The sequence below is a fragment of the Callospermophilus lateralis genome, chromosome 3, assembly GCF_048772815.1.
Source record: "Callospermophilus lateralis isolate mCalLat2 chromosome 3, mCalLat2.hap1, whole genome shotgun sequence".
In the NCBI taxonomy this organism is placed as follows: Eukaryota; Metazoa; Chordata; class Mammalia; order Rodentia; family Sciuridae; genus Callospermophilus; species Callospermophilus lateralis.
In genome coordinates this window covers 155,991,487-156,017,794 of record NC_135307.1, presented here as the reverse complement: position 1 = coordinate 156,017,794, position 26,308 = coordinate 155,991,487, and the positions used below count along the sequence as shown (strand labels likewise).

At 41.9% G+C, this 26,308-nt stretch overlaps 1 protein-coding gene across 1 annotated transcript in view; it reads left to right on the top strand.

Annotated features, from left to right (window-relative positions):
* Positions 1-26,308, top strand: part of Slc24a3 (solute carrier family 24 member 3) — a 518,418-nt gene that overhangs the window by 282,112 nt on the left and 209,998 nt on the right. The window contains exon 3 of the mRNA XM_076851476.2: positions 18,816-18,892. Within this exon, the coding sequence (XP_076707591.1) occupies positions 18,816-18,892 (77 nt within the window). The remainder of the gene's footprint in view (positions 1-18,815; positions 18,893-26,308) is intronic.

The window sequence follows — 26,308 nt, the reverse complement described above, 5'->3', positions numbered from 1 at the left end:
GTTGTTTCTGTGGCTTCTCTACTCCCTGTCTCATCCCCAACCCGCCCCCATTCTCACTGACAACTTCCCAGAGCAAGTCCAATCTAGCTTCAGTCTATTCTAAATACCAGCCAACCCATCTCCGTGCAGCAAGGACCCACAGGCATGTAGGAGTCTCAATAGAAAGAATGCTCTTCCACTGAGTACACATTGAGACAGACACCCTTAGGAACTGATGGCCTGCAGAGTGACGTGTGTGTCTCATTTGGGATCCTCTCATTTGAATGAAGAGTATGCCATGCTGTACCCCTGCCCCAGGAGTGTAGAGGACACCTTGTTCTTCACTACCTGCCCACCAGCCAGCACTCATGGGTTGGATGGATGCAGTGATTTAGCACAGATTTCCTGGATAGAAGAAATCGTGTCTATGCAGTTCCTTAGTTAGCCTGACATAAATGTTCATGGGAAAGTGAGGTTGAACTTTTTCTCCTGGAAAAGCTGGTAGGGAGTAGAATGTGGAATCACCAAGGGTAGGAAGTCAGTAGTGTTAAACAGAGCCTCACAGAGGAGATCCTCAACTCAGGGGAGCCCCAGGTGCAGGCTGTTGGGACCTGAAGTGAGCAAAATGGTAAATACATCTTCAGGGAGATAGAACACCAACTTCCTCTGCTTACTTTCAGTTCTAGCAACATTCAGGGGGAGTTTCAGGAGCAATAAACACACCAGTCCAGTTCTCCAGTGGCTAAACCTTGCTGTATTGTAAATTGGGATCTTTTGCAGGCCCTGATACAAACTTTTTTCTGCCTTGCCCAAGCAAATATGAGGGCACTGGCATCCCGTCACCACAAAAATGTGTAAATGATAACACTGGGCCCAGGACACAGAATTATTGCATGTGCCCACATGCTTTTGATCAGGGAGTTTGAACAGGAGAATCTGAGACAACTATTCGTTCATTCTTAGCCTAAGACAAATATCAAGCCACAAGAGGACACTGTCAGCACTTAAATAAGACAAGAACTCCCAACCAGTCCCTTTTGGGGTAGAAGGGACTAGGACCATATCATCTGAATAGGAAGCCCTTGGATGAGTTAAAAATATTCAACATAAAACCTATAGCAAGAAGCAAAATTCTAGACTCTACATACTCCAAAGGTCTGATGAAAGGCTAATAAGGAATTGGCCAATTCTAGGGTTGAGCCCATTCTAGGTTCTAATGCACCATGAAATTTAATGCCCTTCCACAAGCTTTAACAGATTCTAGATGAAGTCTTTTTCCTTTTTGAAAACAAAACAAAGCTAGAGTTTGCATAAGTATATGCTTATTTCTTGGAGCCAGGGAGAGTTTTGAACTACTCCATGTCTAATGTCAATTTTGAAGAGGTTACTGTGGTATGGAATAAAGGTCACTTGAATTACAAGACCTAACCCCAAGACTGTATTATGAACTTGGTCTCAGTTTCCTACCCTGTGAAGCACAGAGCTCTCAGGGTTGCTGTGAGAATCAAGAAAGATCATGTAATGGGAACAATGACCTGCAAATATATCAATAGATATTTCTGTTTGCACTGAAGTGCTTGATTGTTCAAGAAGAAGCACATTAAAGAGCACCTGCCACGTTAGAATCCGGGATGGTCCTACTTCCTGGATTTAAACCTTCCACAGTGCCTTCTTCTTCCCATGGACGGCTTCCTTTGTACTATATAAACCCATCCCTTCCACAAGTTTCCACTCAAACCTGACTAGCCCCATGAGGTCTTTCCCCACTGCACTGGTTCCTGGTCATCCTTTCTTCCTGTTCTTACATCCTACTCATTGTCTGATCAATACTAATAACTACAGATTTGCTACAAATAAACTTACACCCGAAGGTATCATTTCAGATAGAGGTATTGAGGCCACAGCACTAACTCCAGGACCACATGGTCTTCCAGAAACTTTTTCCTCCCACAACCAAAATCTAGAAGTTGAGTCCACCCTCCTTCCCCTTAAGACCATCCAGAGCCTAGTAACTTCTATGATGAATAGAAGACGGTGGAAATGCTCTGCGTGACTTCCCAGGTTAGATCATACAAAGTCGTAGGACTTCCTCTTGACTCTGTCTTGATACCTGACGTGTATTCTGAGCCACTATGTGGGAAATCCTCGTGCTGAAGGGATCATGTGGAAAGACTCCATACAGATAGAGAGGCCAAGGAGCCCCAGAGGTTCTAGCCCTCAGTGTCTGTGTTTCCCCGGGCCAGGTACCAGATAGGCAATGAGAGCCTGGGTCTTCACATGCTTTCAGACCCAATCATTTTATGATTGTAATTGTGTGAGTGGCTGAATAAGGAACATCTAATGAAATCCAGTCAACCCCCAGAAATGTGTCACATATAATATGTTAGTGTTGTCTTAAACCTCTGTTTGGAAACGATTATCATGCAGCAATAGATATGCATAATATACATACATACTTTCTTAGTCAATCTCATTGTTATAATGAAGTATCACACTGGGTGGTTTATAAACAACAGAAATTTATTTCTCACAATTTTGGAGACTGGAAGGCTAGGGTTGGGGTGCCAGCATGCTCACATTTTGATAAAGGCCATCTTCTGGGTTATAGGTCTCCACCTTCTCCTTGTATCCTCACTTGGTGGTAGAGAGCAGAAAGGGGAAGCAGGCTCTTTGTCACTGTCATAAGGTCACTAATACAACTCATGAAATTACCTCCTTACAACCCCACCTCCTAATGGTTTTAAATTGGAGATTGGAATTTCAACATATCATGGGAAAAAGCATTCAGTTCATTGAACATACACACAGACATGCATACATGCAATACCTGTATAAACACACACAATATCATGTGTGCAGCTCATGTATGTACATACATGTGCACATATACATGTGTGTATACATGCATGAATGGTTTGGGACATAGCCTTTAATTTGTGTTCACGTGTGCATATATGCACATATGCTTGAATCTGGCTTCCCTAACTACTCTGTAAACTCCAAGAGGACAAGACTGTGTTCTGTACTCCCTTATTATCCTCTTCCAGATTTAGAAGGACATGGCAGATGTAGCAACTATATCCTGAACTCTTGAATTAAATTGATGGGGAAATGTGTACACATCTGTGTCCCTGAAAAGCTGATTACAGGATGTGATTGTGATCATAAAGGAGCCTGATCTTTGAATCTTTTTCAAAGGAACCTTGTATCCTTGGAAAGAGACCTTTCCCTAAAATTGCAGAGAATGAGTGACTTGATTTGTTCCTGTGCCACAGGCTCCAAGAAACACAATGCTGCTCTCACCAGCCCTCCCACCTATGGATCCTGGAGGCTGGACCCTGCTTCCTTGGTCATGGATATGTATCCATGGGAATTTCTGCTTCCACCCATCAGATAAAGGCAGCCCTTTTGCCTCTCTCTCCTCAGTTGAGCGTTACCTAGGAGATCAGCAATTTTTATGCAGCTAGGTTTGGTGGTCTGATCAGATTTATTTGAGCTATACAAGAAAATTTAAACATTAGGCTCTCTCATCAACTATAATGTCATTTTTATTAAAAAGTAGCTTAAACATTAAGAGGATTATTTTTAAAAATAATTATTTAAATAGACTTTCTCATAGATCTACATGAAATGCTCTGAAATTTAATGGTTATGAGAAAAGATAAAAGGAAGTAATGATATGAAATTTTTTCCTCTCTTTAAAAGTCTGCTATGTCATTTCATTCCACCCACTATCTGAACTCAAATGAAAGAGCCGGCCAGGTGATGAGCTCTAATCCAACTTATTTAAGGACATTCTTGGATGGGAGGGCTCAGGAGAGATTTATTTCTTTGATCGGCCTTTTGCTCAAGTGGGCCTGAGATCTGTCCTGGTTCAATATACACATCTGCATCTGGCCTCGGTGAGGTCATGATCAAGGTCATTACATCACAGGGATTTTGTTGCTGTTACTGCCTCTGCATTATTTCGTCTCAAAATAATTATGTTGGTAATTTTAAGGATTTCTTTTAGTCTGTTTTCAACTGCAGCCAACTCTACAACAAACTGTGATTACATAGCCACAAAGATAGCTGACAACCCAAACTCAGGAGTTCTGAGGGGGACCACATTTCCTTGCCAGGGGAGAGGAATTCTCCGATTTAGGAATAATGCGAGATCTTTCTCCTCCTACTCCATGTTAGTTTTTTTTTTTCTCTTTCCTTGAACCCAAATTGTGGTATTTTTTTTTATCTTGGTCTCAACTAACTCAAGAATGAGGCAGAATTTTCCTTTTATGCTTTTAAAAAAATTAAGCATTAATACTTTTATATGCTTTATGTAACGGCCAGACTTGGTCAAAAATGTTGTTCCCTGCCTTTCTTTATTTCCTTCTTGTAAAGCTTCACAAATCTGTCTGGACTTGAAAATCATATATTAAACACCTACTTTCTATTGCTGTGAATTTCAATTTGCCAACTTTACGTGAGACATCAAAACTCTGACACATACGGGAAACACGTAAGAGATCCTCCAGATTCCAAAAGAAAGAAGAACACAGTTTCACTGCCTCGACTGTAACTGGTTTCCAATGTTATTTTGCCTTTGAGTGTGTATTCTGGCCTCTGAGCCTTGGGGTATCACCTGTCAGAGACATCAGAACTGCCACAGATGCTTGTTTGGAATGACTTGACCTTGAAATATTTATAGCTGAGGGCTTTGAAATGCTGTAGGATCTCTTCTTGTAACTTCCTGCTGTGTTGAATGCTCCTTCTCTCTAATCCTTAGTTTATTCATACAAGTTAGTATGAAATTAGTTTACCTCTGAGGCCTTCATCATATCTTGCCAACCTATCCCAGCAAAAGTGTATTTTCCCTAGGTCCTTATTTACCACTGAGCCATATAGTTTTGGCCAGGCTGCATTAGTTCTATGGAGGACTTGATGTGGCTAATAGCAAGTTTTGGGAATCTCTGTTAGTACTGTGAATTTATGAACAACATGTTACAATGAAGAATATTATCTGACTTTGAGCTTCCAGTTCTGGTGGAGTAAATTATAGTGGGTTAACATGTGTGCTAGTCATATTTTTATTGCAATGAAAAAATACCTGAGAAATTCTACTTGAAATAGAAAATATTTATTTTGGCTCATGGTTTCAATCCATGGTCAGCTGACTCTCTTGCTGTGGGCTTGTGATGAAGCAAAACATCATGGCAAGGGGGTATGATAGGGCAAAGCTGCTCACCTCATGACAGCCAGGAAACAGAGAAAGAAAAAGACCAAAGGGACAAGATATAGTCCCCAAAAGCATGCCCCCAAAGACCTATTCCCTTCAACTATTTCAACTAGGTCCCACCTTTTATGTATCTACAACCTCCCAGTAGTCTACTCGATTATGAACCCATCAGTAGACTAGTAAGTTGGTGAGATCAGAGATCCCCATGATCCAACCACGTCCCCAAATCCCCCCTCTGAATATTGGGGACAAAATCTTCAACACATGAATCTTCGGGGAGATGTTACATATCTAAGACATAACAACATTCCCACAGGAACAATTGTAACTCAGGACAAAATGAAAAAAGCTGATTAAAAGCTCTGGAAAATGAATAAGATGAGCAAAGACCAGAGGAAATATGAACTGAAAGAAGGAAATCACACTGAGGGAGAGGGGCATTGTTGACTTTTCCCCTTGGGAAACCCCACAGTGTGCACAGTGTGTGAGGGATGGAGCTCAAACAAACAGCAGCACTCTTACCTGAATTAAGGCATCAGAGATTAGAGTTTGAAACTCCTGAATTTTAATTAAAGATTGGAGGAAATATCCAAAAGGAAAGGGAAACAGAGGAAAAGCCTTGAAATACACTTAAAAACTCCCCTCAAATACTGACTGACCTCTGGACTGGGCACACTTGGGGAAGACTCCAAGCAGCTCAGGGAAGACAGCAGTTGAAAGACTGAATGGCTGAGGTGACAAAAAAGTTATGAGTTCAAGTTCCCAAAGTTAAGTGGGCCTGATTTAATAGTTTAGCCTTTTCATTAAAATTCTACAAAGACAACTTCCCAAGACTAAAGGCACAATCAAAAAAGTTTATCAGAGTAAAGTCTGAAGCCACCACAAAAGCCAACCCTGCAGTAATTCAATTTCTTTTGAGAACAAAATTCAGCACTCTTCATAGGAAGACAACAGAATCCAGAGTCTCCTCAAAGCATCATTCATGAGGTAAACTACACAATCAAAAATTACTGGACTCACATCAGGTAGATTCTAAATCCTCTGACTGGGTTCTTGCCTACTACAAACTATGACCACTCTTCTCTAATAACTATAAAATAGCAAAGTGACCTTCCTAAGATATCTCCCTTATTATCAGATGCTACTCTTTTTCTATACCCTAAAAGCCTAGTTGGAGACCAGAGTACATTGTCATAGCAAAAGGCACCTTATCTATTTCATTCAAAGCTGTAATAAATGTCATAATCATCAATTGGAAAAATAAATAATGGAATTACTTTCTTATTTGAAATAATTATGACTCTCTCTTAATATCTGTTTATATGTAGTGACAGATTTTTTTCTAAAAGATGGATTCATGATATTTGGAAATTAGTTATATAAGAAAAAAGTCTTGAGTTCATTTTCAACCCTTAAAAGAATTACAGGTGTAATTGGTAGATTCTTGAGTGCTTTGATCTAAAACTATAGGTAAATGGTTGAAAGGTGTACAATACATGGTAACATAAAAAGACAAAGGATTTATTGCAGGTAATATCTGTATTTTTCCCTCAAGGAAGGGTTTAGGTGTGGCCAAGTTAAAAATTGAGGAATAGCACAGCTTATATTTTGCCATCTTAATTAACCAATTTTTGTCTTCTTACAACTATCTATGACTTTTCTTAGATATGTAATTTTATTTTTATAGACTATATCCCAACCTAATATTTTATCACAGTAATCTAATCTATCTGCTTCAATGTATTTGGTATATTTGGAGGATTGTATTGGAACACTTTTAATATTTTATTCTCCTTTTAAGTGGATTATATCCTATCTGAAATGCAGTTCAGAGGAAATGATGGTGGAGATCACTAGTAGTAGGACGAAGGAGTACCATTCTTGCATTGTAGACTTTGTCAGCAAAGCTTCAGTGTAGAGAAATAAGGAACATACATCTCCATTCCTAATCTTATAAACCATAGCAAACATTGTTAATAGATCAAGATGCTCTTGCAATATAGAGTCAACTGTCATTACCAGTTGCTTAATGAACACAGGAGATAAGACCTATTTCCCATCCCCCAAATTGACCATCAAAGAATAAAATGGGGAAAGAATAACAGGTTTTAAAAAGAGGTAGAGGAGAAGATTTGTGCTCCTCACCAAATCTTTCTATTATTACCCTCCCATCTATAGAGCAATGGAATACTAAAGGTTAGTTTTAGTTTTGAGATTTGGTGATTTAACATTAAAAAATATCACTGATTTTGAAACATACAGTCATTTAGCTTGTCCCCCTTATCTTTTATAAAATAAATCCCTTAAAGAAATAAAAATGTTGAACATAGTTTCCTCTAGGGAATGACTGCATTCAAAAAGAACTAATTTAAGCACATTTTTTTTCAAAGAAACATTATTTGTGTAGTCTCATCCTTTCCAAGGGTAATGAGGGAATGGGCAGGCTTTTTAACCATTGTATGTCCTCTTAAAGAATAAGTGCATTCCTATGTACCTCAGCTTGTTGCTCCGGATTTCCCTGAATCAATAAGCAGACATAAGAACATGAAAGATGCAATACCCTGATCCGACCCTAAAGTCATCCATTCAAACATTCTCTCTGACATTGCCACCAAAGGACGTTTTGAGGGACAAAGGAGGCCGAAAATGGGCATAAAGCTCTGAAAACCGTAGGAATATTTACCATAAATATTTTATTTTCTTTAATGAGGATTCATTACTGACACAGCCTTGATAATTCCACAAGCAACGCATCCAAGTTGTAGGCTGAAAATAGTCTTCCTGTCTGCTGCCATGTTTGTAACCTGCAAATGGTATCTTACTCGTGAGATCACAGGATTTTCTGCAGTAGCTGTGGCTCAGAGAGATTAGCAGCACTGATCTGTGAGGTTTTTTATTTTTTTAATTATTGATAAAAATATGTTTCTAGTTCATCTAATTGCATGTCAGTGCTCTGCCAGGCCAAACATCTACGTAACTAATGATCAAGTTTCTTTAGTTCCAAAGAATGCTTGTTCCCTTCCAGGAGAAAAGCTCGTGGAATGATGGTTTAAAATCTCCTGCCAATGGGGACATGAGCAAAAGAAAGAACTTTATTGTAGAAAACAAGGATCTTCTCGTGGGTGTTGGATCAACTTCAGCACCATGAAAAAGCAGCAAAGGTGGCTTCCCAACTTCCTCATTCAGGAGTGAGGCGATTCCATAATGCTATCTAGATTTTAAGATGAATCTCTTCTATTTGAATGCATGGAAGTAAATTCACGGAAAATTGCCCAATGAGACTATGCTATGTTTGGGGGAAAATTCACCAGGATATGAATGAATCCTTTGCTGAAAAATTAACTTTTGTTGAAATGGAAAGGTGTAGAAATGCAAAAATTCCTAGTTCCCTTTGTTTCAATATGGGTTTTCGAGAAGCAGATCCTGAGGCAGACTCAAGTACAAGTAGTTGGGGAGATGATCCCAGGTAGAGGCATTGAGAAGTGAGATCATGAAACAGGGAAGGGAAGGCAGCCAATCAGAACATGTTATAAAGCCAGTTATCACTGTGAGCAACTTCATTCTGTGGGGAACAGTGTAGAACACATGTTGGAGTGATCTCATCCAAGTAGTGAGGGAGCTGGGGTATTTGTACAACCACCTTCCATCAGACTTTGATTGAAGCCTTCTTCTGGGGGAAAGAGGGGTGTTAGCTCTTCAGCATATCCAGACTGCAATATCTGGGCAATGCATTCTTTCTTAGGTTTGGGAAAAAAAAAATTAAGCCAAAAAAAAAAAAAATGTAAGTGCCGGTGGATGCCTAATATGACAGTGGTAGGGCCCAGCACTGTGGGAAAGACAGGAAACACACCTTGTCCATATTTCTCCCTCTACAATATCTATTAAAGTCAGAAAGAGCTAACATAATTTCTTACCCAATTCTAGGTTCTGCATATTTCATAAGCTTCTTCAAAATTAAATCTCATAATCACCATAAAATCTGGTATTGCTTTATTCTCCCATTTTGCATATTCTGAAACTAGGACTCAAAAAAGTTAAGGTATTTTCCCAGTGCCACAGAGTATTGAAGGAAGAATTCAAATCCAGGTCTTTATGCTCTTCAAAAATCCGGTGGCCAGTAGTAAACAAATGTCACATCATGAGCACTGACTGATCCACCTTTCCTTAACAAATTGGATTGGCAGTAGGTTTCTGATTGATTTTTGAAGAACTCTGTGTTGTGGCTCTTCTCTACCAGGACCTGTGGTTGATCCTCCTTCACAGAGATGCTTTTCATGATCTTGCTTCCACTCATTCATCAGTCCACTTGAATTTGAAACTTGTCTGTTTTTTGAAGGGAAGAATTTATACTAAAAGTCAAATAAAAATGGTCAGTTTGACCTTTTTGTATAGTGAAATAAATATACTAAAAAGTCAAATCCCACCTTGATCTCCTCCATTAACATCTTTGTGGACTTGGGTTAGTTATTTAACTTCTTTGGGTCTCAGATTACTTATTTGTAAATTGGGGGTAGTACTTTTTTATCAAGTTGAAGCAATGAAGAAGTGAGAAATATATAATTGCATGCTTGATAAAAGTTAGTTCTGCCCTTAAATTCAGGGTACTGAAATTACTGGAATGATTTTACAGAGTTGCCCCCAATTTAACTTTTCTCCAACTGTTAATTCCTCAATGACAAGGACTGTGCATTCTTTGTCTTTCCATACTAGGTTGAGTGTGGTAACCAGCAATGGTAAGGACTGATTAAATATGTATAATTTGGGCACTGTATTGATTTATTTATAAATTTTTAAAAATAATTAATACATGATCCTTAGAACCAGATACAAATGCAAAAGATGATCTCAGGTATAGTAGCACATGCCTGCAATCCCAGTGACTCAGGAGGCTGAGGCAGGAGGATTGTAAGTTGGAGAACAGTCTAGGCAACTTAGTGAGACCCTGTTCCAAAATAAAAAAATAAAAAGTATAGAGATATAGCTGAACACCCCCTGGGTTCAATCCCTGTAACCACACATGAAAAACAAACAAAAAAGGATCCCAGAGCAGCAGTTCCCTGGAACCCCAGCATCCTCCCTTTGCCTAATTCTCTCTTTCTTGCATTTCAAAGGCTTGCTTAACCTCTCTGAGTGTAAGAATACGCAGGGATGTCTCTAAAACAGTTCCAGAAACTAACCAATTAAATTGTACATATGCAGGTTGAACATCCGTAATCCAAAATCAGAAATGTTCCTAAATCTGAAACTTTCTAAATGCTGTCATGACACCACAAGTGGAAATCTCCATACTATGTAACTTTGCTTCATGCACAAAATTATTTCAAATGCTGGATGAAATTACATTCAGGCTATGTGTCTAAGGTACACATGAAACATAAATTAACTTTGTGTTTAGACTTGGATCCCAATTCTAAAATATCTCATTATGTGGAGGCAAACTTGCCAAAGTCCAAAAATAATCCAAAATCTGAAACTTTTCTGATCTAAACATTTTGAATAAGGATTGCTCAACCTATATATACTTTTACACAAGTTTTTTTATGGCTAATATTCCTAAAGGGATCTCAGTGATGAAAAATCTGTTAATTTCTGAAATGCACATTTTGCTAGGCACTGGGAAGACAGGGAAGAATAAACATCCTACAACCTTAATCCCCCTCCCTCTGTCTAGTGGAGAGGCAGAAACAACCAAAATTTGGTACAAGGCAAGTTCTAATGTGCCAAAGGCTGTAGGGATGCCAAGGACCACATTATACCATTACACAGTACAGGCTAGGATATGCTGTATAACAAACAGCCCCCAAATCTCAGTGGCTGCAAAGAATAAAATGATGTATTTTTATTCATGTTGCATGTATAAAATGTATCAAGGGAGTGAGGATTCTGCTATGACACTCAAGGTCCCAGGCTGATAGGAGATTCCTCCTGATTTATGTTTCAAGAATATTGAGACAATAAAATACAAGATGGTGATATAGACACTAGCTTTCAAAGCCAGATGTGATCCATTTCATTTTGGTCACATTTCACTAACAAAATTAGCTTCATGGTCCCACCTAACCTTTGATGAGTTGTAGAAAGTATTTCTTCCAAGTCTCTGGAACAAAAATAAATGGGATATTTGTGAGCAATGCTAATGGATACTGGAGTTGGGATCAAGTTATAGGAAGTTTTACTGAAATGAGCCTCCCAGCATCATTTATCAGCTAATTTTGTCTTGTGTTTACACAAAAACCACCTCTTGAAAAAAAGGCCCTCTGTGTTCATTTATATTTGTATTCGCTTGACATTTATGTCACTTTCATGGATCCCTGCCTGGTAGATGCTGGCAATAGAGAAAGAAATGATAGTGTTCCTGTCCTCAGGAGCTCATAGTGTCCCTGGATCTAAAATACATATGGGTAAGCGATGTGATTGAGAAATCATTTGGTGGGCGCTTGCACAGTACAATAGGGGCACAAATAGAGTCAGAGAAGGCTCTGTGGGAGGCCAGGTAAATAAGATACCTGGCAGAGTTCAGAATGTTCCAGCCAGGGAAAGTAGGAGCAGCAGGTTTTACAGGGGTGAGGAGGGGTGGGGTGGGAGGAGCACTGACAAATGAAAGTGTCTCAAACAATAGGGTGAAGTAACCCATTGCTGCAGGGAAGAGTCGGACAACATTAAGACCCCCACTTTTGGGAGCAATCTTAGAAGATCAGTCCATCAAGTTGTATTAGGTATTTTTTCCCTAAGAAAGATGCTGAGATGAGGGCCTGATGTTGTGATGGCTACAGCATCCTGGATCCCTTCTGCTTAGACATGTTGAAGGATCTAGTCTCTTTTGGATGTGTTCATCCCTACCCTGGGCTGCTCCTTGATCAATATGTGATTAATATGTCTAACATGACATGAACACTTTTCACCTCTCTGCAAACCTCTGTTTAGACTCTTCAAACTCAGGCCTCATGAACACAGCCAGGAGACAGAAGGGAAGCAAGGACACTGATTGCTGTTGCCTTGGAAAGGGGGATTCACTCCATTCAGGGCTTTGTAGTTTCCATGGGAACAGCACTGATGCTGTTGCTGGCCCCCAGGTCTGGCAGGATCTACTGGAAGGAAAATTGGGGAGGAGAAAAAGAGGAGCAGAAAGAGACTTTGCAGACTTTGAAGGTATTTGGGGGAAATCTCAGCTGAACAAGCCTGCTCCATTTTCCCTGCATACGTAACCATTCCTAGCATGCCATATAGGCTGTGTGGTTCCAACAGGAAGCACGTATATTCACACAACTCCTATGGACTAAACACCATCCTGTGGAAAAAGATACCAATGCAAACCAGACAAAAATTGGCAATAGGTGGATTTCAACACCAAGACCAGAGAGGAATGTGCCAGATCAGAATTTTGTTATTGTTATAATTAGGAATAATTACAGGTAACTCCAGGAAACATACCTTGTCTATAAACTTCATAACAACTTCACAAGAATGACATCGACACACCCATCTACAGTTGGAAATGGGGCTCTGCATGGTATTGGGGGTCATCTGGACAGGGCTCTTATTCCCCACTACAGATCTTATACAAAATACAGCCCAAAGGAAATGTCAGTGAACACTCTTATTCCAGTTCTAAGAGATGAGGAAACACACTTAAGCAGGGTGACATCAATACCAGCCATTAGCTCTGCAGGAGGCACTGGAGGCCCCACACTGTTTAACCTCCTGTTTTGTAGATGAAGGAACCAAGTCCAAGAAGCACTGGCAGAGCCTTCCAATCCAGTGAGCCACCCTGTCTTCATATATGCCTTTCAGATAGCTGCAGCTATTTTAAATACATCATTTCCCATGTGCATGTGCAAGGTACCAAAGTGTGTCATTTGCACCCTAGAGTTTTCCTGGTCTCTTAAAAGAAATCTCAGCTGCTGCTATCAGCTTTTTCCTGAACCATGGAGCCAGCTGGACAAACTGACTTACTCCATCCCTACACCCCAGGGGTTGCTATCTTCAGAGTTCTTCATCCCACACTTATTAGGTGCTTGTTGTGTATACTACATCATCCCATGTAGTACTACTTGGAGCAGTGAGGAGGATGGTCAGTGGATAATTTGAGGCCCAGAGAGCAGATTGTCAGTGGATAATATGAGGCCCAGAGAGATGCAGTGACATGTCACCAAAGGCCCTACTTGTGGGAAGTGATAGGACTGAGCTGTACATCTGCATATTCCCAATTGAGGGCACAAAATTCAAACCTGGGATGAGAGAGGACTGTATTCTTTGCAAGTTGTATGCAAGTACTTTGAACCTATTGTTACAATTTTATCATCATCCTGATGTATACTTGCTTAGAGGGGACTATGATGAAAAAGTAGTCAGGGTATGTATGCTCTATGTCAGGTGAAGCTTTCCAGGGGAATATTTAACCTGGTCATTCTTTCTACCTGGTTGTTAACTATCAAATAAGAATTCTTGTCATTCTTGAAGCAGAATGATTGCTGCAAGATGATTGCTTTAGCTCTTCTCTGCCTTTCTCCACTGTACATTCCCTGCCTTTATCTCAGCCATGGACCAACCACATAAAATTTGCAAGGAAGCCACATAGTGCCAACTGCTCCACTAATAGTCTCTGGTGTGAGCTGCACCCAGGCAGTGGCCGGCATCACCTCATAGAGAACTTTTATACATTTTCTCATGACCAGTCATCACCTTCTGTTGGGGAAGGTGTCTTTCACCAGGGCCAGTAGCACTCACCTAGTGATGGATCAGATCAAGATCGAGAGGGCCCAGTAAGAGAAGGTTCCTACCAAGATGCTTAATTCCTGGAACAGAGAGAAGGGAGGGTCCCTGAGTATCAAGAGAAGGGGGATCCTGATTACATTTCTGTGGTCTCATCTCCCTCCTGCTTGGACAGGACCTTGGATGGCTCTTCAGTAGACATTTCAGAGCCAGCATTAGGTCCTTTGGGTCCTGCCCCCTCCAAGGTGCATCCTGGTCTTGCCTAAGACTCCCAAGGTTATCCCTGCATTGGATGGGCATAGAGATCTCTGGCAAGGCCCTTCTCCTACAAAAAGGCAAAGCCAGTGGAGTCCATGTCTTCAGTCAACTTTTATTTAACCCGCTTGTTGTTTGTGGAGTATCAAGGGGATTTCAAATCAAAATGCCTGGATTCAAAACCAGCTTTCTTATTTCCTGACATGGATCTCTGGGTAGAACCACTACACTGCCTGGGTTACTGCATGGATGAGGTGGCAGTGGGGAGGGAGGATGGAGCTATTGATTGTGTGGACACACTGTGGCTGCAGGCTCATGCCCTCCACCTCCCGTCTCACAGCATTGGTCAATGCTCATGTGTTGACTTAGCTCTCTTCATATACTGCCCTTGGACTGTTATTGCTTAAAGCTACTTTACTCCTCAAGTAGGAAGCCAACTAGGCAGGAAGTAGAGCAATAGCTGTCTGCCACATGTTTGTGACAAAACATACCTCAATCCTCACCTCTGTATCCTTCTCTATTCCCCAAATGATTAGGAACCTCACCTAGGCAGTTCTCATATGTTATTTGTTGGGTTGGCACTCTCCCAGGGAAGACAACTGGCTTTTTATCTATATGATAGCAATTGTGATCAATAAATTAACTTGGTATCCTATTATCCATCTCCAGCTCGCAGGGTGGGAAGAGTGGTTACATCTGAACCCTGGAATGAGCCAATGTTGAAAAAATACTGTGGCAATGACAACTGAGAAATGCAAAGAAAAATCAGCCTATGTGTTTCTCTCTAGTGGTGTGGCAGCAGACTTTAGATCAGCTCAGATCCACTTTTTGGAGGAAGTCATGAAAAAGAAGAGGTCACTGGGTAGAGTGCGATTACAAGTTGGTGCAAGGGGATGGGATGACAATGTTAGGGGCAGTCACTGCCCTGGATTTTCTGGCCCTGCTCTGCAGGCTTCTAGCTATGGAACTTCAAGTGTGCTACATAATCTTCTTGTCTTTTGAAATCCTCGTGTGAAAAATGGGAATAACAGCATTCTGTGGGGGTGGAAACGGATAGTGGAGGCACAGTACAAGACTCAGTGCCTTCCAGGAGCAGGTGCTCAATAAATGTGCACTGTTGTCATTTTTGCCTAGTTTTGATATCAGTCCGATGGCTTCCCTGCCCAGGGTCATTTTCTCAAACATTTTAGGTTCATCACCAGCCAATCTAGGCTTAACCTTGACTCCCGATATTACTGAGAATTTATATAAAAAGCCTCAGGAAAAGGTTGCAAAATTGTGGACATTGGGCGTCACATCTTCAGGACCAAAAATTGGGATGCAAACTCTAGGCAAAGCCAGGAAGCATGGAAGCCAGTTGCCTTACTGGAAAAGTCTGGATTGAAGGCACCTGTCCGGAAGGAGTGGAACATAGCTGCTCTGAAAGGGCTTTTCCTCTTCTAGTTTACTGAGTTTGAAAAATGGGAATAAAAGAACATTTCTCATAGTTTATGATCCAGTCTGGACTTTTGGGAGAGGGAGAGGAAATGTGGGAACCACTGGGTGGTTATTGGTGCTAAAACTCATTTACCTAAGGGAAGTTCAAAGTGAAAGTTAAAGGATAAAGCTTGAGTGGCATCTCAAGAATGTAAGAGATTCTCTGAGTAGACAGAGAGGAAGAAGGGGGAAGAAGGATGACTAAAAGGCTCCGAAGAAGCCCCTTGTGGACACCATCATGAGCAGGGAGGGAGGTTTTAGGAACTAAAGGGCTTCCTCCTCAGGGAGGGCTGGAGAGCTTTCTCCAGCTCTGCTCAACCTGGCAAGGGGCCAGAGCAGTAGACCTGCAGAGAAAAGAGATTAGACTTGGACATTGCAAAAAAATGTCTGGGATCCTTGCACATGAACTTCCAACTTTTTCCGTGGACCCCCATCCCCTTGTAGTCATTTTCAGATGTAGTTTTGTGAAGTCCTCCAGGCTTCCTCTCATTTTCCCTATTCATTGACCTGGAGAATTCTGTACAGCATATTTTTAGAACAGCTTTCACTTAGCAAAACTTGGGGTGATCACAGCATGCCTTTTTTTCCCCTTATCCTCCCCCTTTCAACATCTCAAAGATCAGACAAAACTAGCTAGTGTGATTAACTAGACACAGGTGAGCCTTGCTTTTTTGTTAAAATGGCCCTATTGAGTTAACATTGATGATGAAAATTATATGTGTTTATGGTCTTTTGATATACAGATGCTCTTGAATTTACAATGGAGTTACATTCCAAAAACTCATCAAACACTGAAAATATTCTTAATTGAAACTATGCTTTATATACCTAATCTACCAAGCATCATAGCTTACACTAGCCTGCCTTAAATATGCTGGGAACACTGATATTAACCCTCAGTTAGACATCGCCAGAGAGCATTGTACTGTATATCACTAGTCTGGGAAAAGATCAAAATTCAAAAGTCAAAGTATGATTTCTACTGGATAGATAAAGCTTTTGCACCATTGTAAAACTGAAAAATTATAAACCATGGTAATTTGGGGACTGTAAATTATGAAATGATCACTATATTCCAAGATAATTAACATATCCATCACTTCTACATACTTGTTGTGTGTGTGAAAGAGAGAGAAAGAGGAGAGACTGTTGAAAAGATTTAAGATATATCCTTCTTGGCAAATTTCAAGTACAGAATCAGTATTATCTCCGGTCTCCTTGCTGTACATTAGATGATCTTGATCTAGGAGTTCACTCTGCCCCCAATACCTTGTGTCTCAGACCCAGGACCACATGATACCTCTTACTCCAGCACTGCTCTATAAATAAAGAAGATCCTTTTCAGAGAGTATCCAATGACTTTGGTCTCAGACAAACCTCTGGCCAATGAGCCACAATCCTGTGGCATGTGGTCTGTAATCTTCTGGGGTCCCCAGCAGGGTTGGGGTCCCGTAGTCATCTACACACCCTTCAGCACCACTGCTTTTGACGTTTCTCCCTCCCTGGTCTTATCATCTCCTTCATTCACAGGATACTGTGGAGTCAAAGTCATCTTATGCATCTTCCCCTACTCTGGTGGTGGTTTCTTTGAGTACTTGCTAGAGAAAGACCAAGGGCATCACTGAGCTCTGAAGGAAAGATTGCTTCCATTGGCTGGGGGTGTTTGCTGAAGGTGGGGCGGAAGTCAGGGTGTGGCATGTGCTGCTTCTTGCAGCACCTGGCCTGACACATCATCCAGAGAGGGATCAATGGCTTCCTATTGGAGGGATGACAGGAAGTTTCATAAAGGAGTGGTGATGTGAGAACTTGGCCATGAAGGTTGATTGGATTTTATGACAGGGAGCACAGTTAGGAGTGAGGGCTGATGCTTGTGTGTATCAATAGACAAACAAAGATACAGAAAGAAGAAAGCACAAGGTATATTCAGGGAATGGCATATGATCCTATCTGGTGATATATGCGAACAACCCAGTGCTCACTGCCCAGCTTGAACAACAAGCACAGTAAATGCTGAGTGAGTAGTTAATGAATGGACACATGCAAAGCATGAAGAAGAGGGGGGAAGAAATCTCCAGTGGGAAATGGTTAGAACCCACTTGGAGCCACCAGTTCACATACTCAGGCTTAGATGCCATGGTACAGGAGGTTTGGGAGCAAGGAGGGGCCTGGCCAACCCTGTGGTGGATATCCCAGTTCCATGGCCAATATGGGTCGAGTCTGAAAGAGGAGCAGACTGACAGAGCAGGCTGGGAGTTTTAATAGTCACAGCCCACAGTCTTAAGCCATGGCAAGGAGAGAAGGAACAGAGGAAAATGGACAACTTAGAACAGGACCTTTAACCTGTCATGACACAGACCCCTTTGGTCACTCAGTGAAGCCTACAAGCCCTGCTCAGAAAAAAAAAAAAATGTTTTTTATTGCATGCAATAAAGTACATACAGTTACAAATGGAACCTGATCATGTTGAGATGAAATTGTCAAAATATTAGAAAACAAATTTGCAAGATAGTAGTTCACATGCTTCCTTATTGAACTTTAAGTCATAAGTGGTCATCTACAGACCACCATAGCACTGAAATGATGAGCAAGAGCTGCATGGATATAATAAATAGCACAGTTGGCCCTCCATATCCATGGGTTCTACATCCATGGATTCAACCAATCATTGAAAATATATTTTTCAAATTGTATGTTGTATTGAACATGTACAGACTTTTGTTCCTTGTCATTATTCCATAAACAACACAGTGTGGCAACTATTTGCATAGCATTTACCATGTATTAGGTATGATTTAGTATATGAGAGAATGTGTGCAGGTTCTAGGCAAATACTATGCCATTTTATATAAAGGACTTAAGGATGCACAGATTTTGTTATCCCCCTGAGGTCCTACATGAATACCAAGGAACAATGGTAATATGAAAATTTCTATTAGGATTCAGGCCTCAGGTTTTTCTAATGCTACTGTGGTTTGTTACTCTCCTTCTTATTTGAAGAAAACACTAAACTCTATAAAGTTCTGTAAACTTAAAGATACAAGGTTTTTTCTCATTCAAGTTGATGAACCCCAGATTAACACTAGGACTCTAAAACCAGAGTTGGTAACAATGTTCCAACCCTCCAGCACTGAAAATGTCGGCATCTGTACTGAGCTGGTTTTTCCTCTCTCTTCTTTAGCCCTGCATGAATTCCCCAATGACATCTTCACTAATGAGGACAGAAGACAAGGAGCGGTGGTCCTCCATGTGCTCTGTGTAAGTACCCACTTTGTGCCTCTTCCTGAGGTTTCGGAGGACAGGAGGTAGGTGGGCAGCTGAGGTGCCTGTACAGGAGCCTCCCTCCCTCCTGGTGGGAGGCCTCGGAGTCCTGTACTGAGCCATGTCTAAGTGCAACATCTTTCAAAGATCACAGGTTTATGTGCTGAAAGACACCTGTCTGTATTTATTCCTTCAGGTTAGTGCCCAAGTGTGGACTCTGAAGTCAAACAGACTTGCTCTCCCGTGTTAGCTTGATTCTCCCTCTGCTCACACACCATCCTCCTGAGGAGCCCTTTCCTAATCAGCCTGTCTAATGTACCTCAGTATTTCTGCTTACCATGCCTTATTTTTCTCCATGTGACCTGCCATTAGATAGTTATTTGCTTTTTGTCTGTTGATCTCACATATAAGCACTATGAGAAGAGAGACTTTGTTTTGTACTTGGTCTCATTCCCACACCCATTGTTGACACATAGTGGGGATAAAAAATTTGCTAAATTCATGAATTAAACATGATTATAACTAGAACATCATCTGGAAAATAGTAGGTGATCAAAAATAACTTGTTTTTCCCTTCTGGACTTGTATGTTTATCATTATTTCAGCATCTTTCTCAACAGACCTACTGGATCTAAGGGCTTTCATTACCTTGTCCTCATTTGGAGAGTTTGGGCAGGATGTGTGTGTGTGTGTGTGTGTGTGTGTGTGTGTGCGCGCACACACACACACACGCACGCACATGCATGTGAAGATTTGTCTAAGGAGTGGCTGCAGAACCAGAAAGCTCCAACCAAAGTCTGGTCTAGACACATGGTTGTTTTCCATTTCTATGGTGTTCAGTCTCTCTTGCAATGCTCTTAATTCCATTCTGGTTATTCCTGCTATGAAATAAATTCCCTCAATTTAGTGACACATCCAGTCACTATTTTGTTTTGCTCATGAGTTCTTTGTGTCAGTCATTCTGAAAGGGCATGAAGAGAACGCTGCTCAGTGTAATCTGGGGCCTTGGATGGGGCTGGAGCCACTGGTTCTGGAGGATTCCCTTCCAAGAGGGCTTCTCCGCTGCCATGCCTGGTGCCTAGTCTAGGACTGGCTAAAGGACTGGCTCATCTGGGACCATGAACCACAACTCCTTCATGTGACTTCTCCAGCATGGCAGGCTCTGGGAGTCAGACTTCCATATGTCAGCTGGCAGCTCAGAGAGAAGAGGTTACTTTGTGGCCTTTTGTGATTTGACTTTGGAAGTCAAATTTGACGTGGCATCATTTCTGTCATACTCATTGCACTCCCAGACAACCATGACCCAAAGGAGAGGACAGAGAACTTAGTTTTCAATACACATGGGGAGATGTTTGGGAGGCATACCCTGAGCTCTGGAGTCAGGTTAGACATGGGTTTGAAGCCCACTTCTACTTCTGCTTTGTGTGTGACTTCTGACAAGAGAGGTCTGGATCCATGAGCCACCCTGAACCTAATTCCTTTCCTGATGGAAGCAATAAACACTTCAACTCTTTCCCCACCCCCATTGCACCTAGAGCAGGGAGGAAGGCATGTCTCCTTTTAACAAGTTTGTCCTCTAAAAATACCAAATGAATAAGAACTTTGGAGCCCTCCCAGCCCTCCCTGCCCTTCCAGAGAGTCTTGTGCATCAAGCAATTAATACAGATGCCAGCTTTGGCACCACAGAGGCTCTCCTGTCATGAGCCTGAGAAGGCCCAGGCGCTAAGTAGGATCAGAATTTTCCAGTAGCCATTAGCACCCTGCCACCTCAACATCTGAGACATGAGATTTCCATTCTCAGCCCGAAGTGGGGCTGTTGCCTGCAGCTGGCAGTGCCCTTTCTCCACCTCCACCTCCCCAACTAAAGGTCAAGGGTAAATTTTTCCTTTGCTCTTCATGAGCCCAGGATACCCAGTAAGGCCTCTATTGTCTTCTGGGGGAGTGCATTTCTAGACTGGCATGAAAGCAGAAATGTGCAATGGTGGGTAATATTAGATGCCCTTAGATGCATCCTTACAAGAGTGGACATCAGCCTACAAAGGACTTTGTCATCCTTGATATTTAATAATGTTATTAGCCCCCATGCCAGTCCCTGCACTTTAGCATCCACAGTTCAAGGACTCTCTGGGCCAGTGTTGGTGCCTATTCCTTCAAAACCCCATTCCAAGTGCACAAAACCCTAGAATTCTCTACCCAGACAACCTGAGCTTGTTGCCAAGGTCTTTGAAGGTCTCCTCCCAAGATCCACCATTTTAAGGCAAGAGACCCAAGTGAAGCAACTTCGAACTTGCTGCCTGGGGTTCCACATACATGTATGAGGTGCAGGGCAGAGAAGAGGGTTCCTCTTCTACATGACAGAGGTAAATGTTAATGTGGACCTACTGATGCATCCCCAAGATGATGGACCACCTCTAATATTATCCAGCCCACTTTAGGGGGATATTCACTCCACCCAACCCTAGACGTAAGCCTCACAAGAGAAGCCCCTTTATACTGTATTTGTCACAATGAACAACAAAAGTTACAGTTACTATTTGTTTGTCGCAGGAATGAATGATTCTTTTTATTCCTTTCATCTACCTTGGTTATTTAGGATGCTCAGGAATTGTTACATGAATATCATTGGAGTTAACAAGGATTGCTGCAAGGGCAAACAGTTGGCATTTCAGTGGCCAGCAGGAAACAGATGAATGCATGAGTCAAAACTCCCAGAAGCTAAATACAGACTTCCTGAACGTGCACATCTACAAAGCGCTTCCTGATCCCCTGCAGTATGGTAGTGCTGGGATGAGCCCTTTTAAATAGCTAAGACAGCCGCCCAGCCTCACCCTTTAGGAATCCAGTGTCTTCTGAAGAAAACCCCTTATGGTCAGGACCTACCATGCACCAAGTGCTGGCCATGGTCTATACTGCAGGAGCTTACAGAAGGTACCCAGGATCTTCCTGCTCACTATTCTTAAAGGGTGAGCAGGCAGATTCCAAAGAACACTGAAGAGAGAGGATTCCAGGCAGAAGGGAGAATGGGAATTCTGTTTTTGAGGATATAGAGATTTGAGACTTCAGGGGGCCTAGAGGGAGCAGAAACCAAGGATGTGGATGGTGGACGAGAAAGCAAGAGGGTGGAGAATGGTGGAACCTCACATGTGAAACACCATGAGGTGAATTAGCTGCTGCATTGGAAGTGGTAGGAAGCAGATTCCTGATCTGACCAGTTCTCGGCCATACCCTCTTGCCTCAGGATAGGATTGGATAAGGTCAGCTATATACAGAGGTGACCGGAGTGGTCTTCCTCCCTGTCAGTTGCAAAAAGCCATAGAAAAGACTGGACAATTTGGATAGGGGTTTCCAGATGCTTAGTACCCTGAGGAATATCCAGGTCTGATGAGGGTCCTTCGAGAAATGAATATAGGGGATCAACAACATCCGGTACTCTCTAGGATGTAGAGCAAGTCACTTCATCCAGGTTTGAGAGAGATGACCTTCTGCTAGATGTTTCCCGCAGGCTTCTCCTATTATCCCAGGCTGCCCCAGAGAAGAGCCACTGGGCTGTCTTTTCATGGGATTAACTGGCTGAAATCACTGGGCTCAAGAGAGTGCTAGATGCTTTCCAATTCTCCTATAAAACCTGACCAAAGTTAGCACTTGCACAGAAACTCAAACTCCCCATTCTGTTTGGGCCCAAGAGTTTGCTTTTCGAGTAAGGCCTATGTCCTTTAACTTCATTAGAGACCGGATGGTTCTGAAGGACCGCAGAACCATCTTTTAAATCACAAATGTGCGAGTTCACTTCCATTTTTCCTTCCATGTAAATAATTCTCTCTTTGTGTCTGATTTATGAAACTCAGAACAGCTCAACTTGCCGAACACTATAGCTTTAATTTCCTCTTGAATCTTTCTGCTTTCGTGGATTTAAGAATCCCTAAGCCCTGAGATTGCACTTAAAAAAAAAAGAAAAAAGGTTTCTTCCTTCCAACTGTTCTTCATTTATGGACATATGGATCACTCACAAGTGGGGAAATCCATGATCTTTACAATTTTATCAACAACGAATATCCCTAAGAAAACACACTTGTCCTAGCATTTGCTTTATATCCCATCTTTCATAACATTGAGACATTAAAAGTAGGACTTCCTTCCTGTCTGAAAGGAAATTTGCCCCCTTCATAAACTCATTGAGCCTTCCCCAAACAGAGGAAGAAGGCTCTGAATAATTTTTATTTAAAACTATGTTTTATTTTATAAATGTCTTGCAAAATTTTTATAATTATCCTTCATATCATAGATGATAGCTAGATCTTTGAAGTTATCGGCCAAGCTACACATTTTCCCTTCTAGTAAAAGCTGCTTTAGATAATTAATGTTTGAAATTCTTTCTCAAGTTAAATATGAACAGTTTTCTATCTTTAATAGATCAAACTCCACAGCAGGGATAAATATTTTCTATGCACCTTATCGACTTTTAAAAATGTTCTTCCTGAGTCTGAGCCTTCCCCCTACCCCTTTTAATGTAAGTCCTCTATTCTGGCAGGCAGGTATTTCTATGCACTTGTGTGTACAGAGGTATAAAGTATCACACACCTGAAGATGATTTTCTAGACTTTATTAGACAAAGTCTTGTTAAATGAGTCTATTTAAGAGACAGGATGCTAACTAGTGCAGCAATGCATACATGTTAAGGGATGTGCCCAGGAAAGAAATATGAATGAGAGGGCTTGGGGTGCCACTGAGTGGTAGAGCACTTGCCTACTGTATGCGTGGCCCTGGGTTTGATCCTTAGCACCACCAAGAAAAGAAAAAGAAAAAGAAAAGAAATATCAGTGAGAATGTTCTGTGTGCATCTTTATGTTCTAAAGCTTAGCTGTGCTCCAAAAAAATCTCACAGGATACTTGGGATTTTATGCAGAACAGAATTTTTCTTCCACTGAGCTGTTTGAGTAGTTGCTGTCTGGCCCTCTGCCTTAACACATTCTTAACACGTTCAGTGTTAAAGAACCCCTCTCCACATCTCCAGCTTCACCCACTCCAGTGTCCAATGCCCAATAGGGGCTTTCATGTAATAAAGGAGGTAGGCTCCATATAAGGTGGAACCTTCTGGAAGTTCAGGCAAGATTCCTATACTGGGCACAAAGCCAGGAATTTGGCCATTTTCCTCCAAAAATGGTAAGGAAGACCACTGAGACCTTTTAGCCCACCCCATGTCATGATGTCCAGGAGTTGATCCCAAGTTGGTGGTCTCCCTTGGCTCCCCACAACGCCTACCCATGGTTCTTTCTTGTTCCCCCTCCCAAGGAGTTTATCTGGTCTGGGAATTGGGGAAACTCATTTTATGTTCTTACATCTAAATTCTCTCTCTTATTCTCAAATTAGCTTTTAAGTTTAAGAATTAACTGATTTCTGTCTTGGGATTCCATTATGACCTTCCTGCTTCCCAGAACTGCAGAGAAAACCTTTTGGCACTGGAGGAAGCCCCTGGGATAAAAGCAATGGAATGTGATCCCGGAATGAAGGAATGGGGGAGGCTATTTAAGTAGTATCCTCCCTCTGGTTTACAGATCTGTTCCCTAGTCCTTCAATCTTACTTAACAGGAGCCTTAGCCGGCCTGCCTCCCTTCTGTGCACCATCTTTGTTCTCTCTGAAGAAGCACAGTGGTTCTGCTCCTGTTCTGGCCATGGCTGTCCCTGGTGCAGTCTTCCGTACACCTGCCCTGCATGCTCACTGCCTACGTGCATTGTTCTCTTTCCTCTTTCACAGAAGTCTACCCTGGCCCAGCTCATATTCATGTTTGCCTGGCCTTGGTCACCTGCCCACATGAGTTGGCCTCCCCTGACTCAGGTCTTCACTTGTCAAGAAGACTGAATCACACAGTTCCCTCAGCAGAGCCTGAAGGGTGGAGCAGCTCTGAAAGGGAGAGTCTCAGCTCCACAGTCCAACATTTCCCACCCACAGCAAAAATGGAGACTAACTGGGATGTGTTTTTGAAGACGCTGGAGGCGGGGTGAACCCATATCCCAGGCGACTAGAGGGGCTTCTTTACTCAAACTAATGTTTCCCCTTTCGGTCCCGGTGGTAGAGATGGGGAGCTTTCCTTTGGAGGGGACCTCAACAATCAGATGACCTTTGCAGTTATTTCTCCTATTTAATTTTAATATCTGGTGGATATGGTTTCACTAGAGGGGATCCCCTGGGCCCAGACGGCTTTTGTGAAGAGCCAGAAAATGTAGTAGCTAGTTCTAGGGGCAGAAAGGCCAGGATTCCAACAGGAGGTGGAGAAGACCTGTCCCCAGCTTCAGCCTCTGCAGGCACTTCCTATATCAAAAACCACATCTCACCTCATCCCCGGGGGCTATTCTTGTCTTGCCAAGGCTACTTTAGTCTTTGGACATTGGGACTCAGATTTCCCCTTTCACAGATTATCACTGTCCAACAGAACCTTTTGTGAAGATGGAATTGTTCTATATCTGTGCTTTCTAATACAGTAGTCACTGACCAGAGATGGCTGTTGACCCTTTGAAGTGGCTAGTATGACTGAGGAACTGGGTTTTTGTTTTATTTTGTTTTAATTAGTATAAGTTTTTATAGCCACATGCAGTTAGGGGTTACTCTTCTTAGATGGCCTGGGGATGGGACTTAGGGAGGTAGCTTAGTGGTAGAGCACTTGTCTAACACACACAAGACCCTGGGTTTGATCTCCAGCAACACACACACACACACACACACACACACACACACACACACAGAGAGAGAGAGAGAGAGAGAGAGAGAGAGAGAGCGCTAAGGATGAATGCTAATCCAGCACCTTGCCTCATTTAAATTATGGTGTCCACTGGAAATCAACAACCAGAGATGGCCAGTAAGAAAAATTGCCAGCAAAGTTTCTGCTCCTTTACTTAGTCCTCTAAATAAATGACCTACACTTGGCCATTCCAACAAGCAGGATGCATAGAAGGCAGTGCCAGGCCACTAGAAACAAGGATAGGGTATAACATGCTGGGGAAAGAGAAAGGACACTTAAGAAAACTTGTATATTGCAACAAGCTCAGTGCTTTGGAACAAATTCCAGAATATCTTCTGACCTTAGTTTACCTATCTGTAAAGTGGAGCATGTAGTAGGTGCCCAATAAATGTTAAGTTTTCTGGTCCTCATCTTCACCCTACCCCCCACAGCCTACAAAAGGCAGCTTACCTGTGCTTCCAAGCACCTCTTGTCATGGGACCAGAGCCAGATCCATTCAAATGTAGCTGCCATCCTTGTGAGCAATAGGACAGGGTACCATGAAGGCTTCTCTGCAACCGGCATTTCCATCAAGTCCAAGGTTTAAAGCAGGGTGCTGCCTGCTGCTGGGATTTTTAATTAATGAATAATAATTGTATGCATTTATGGCATACAGTGTGATGTTCTGATACATGTATAC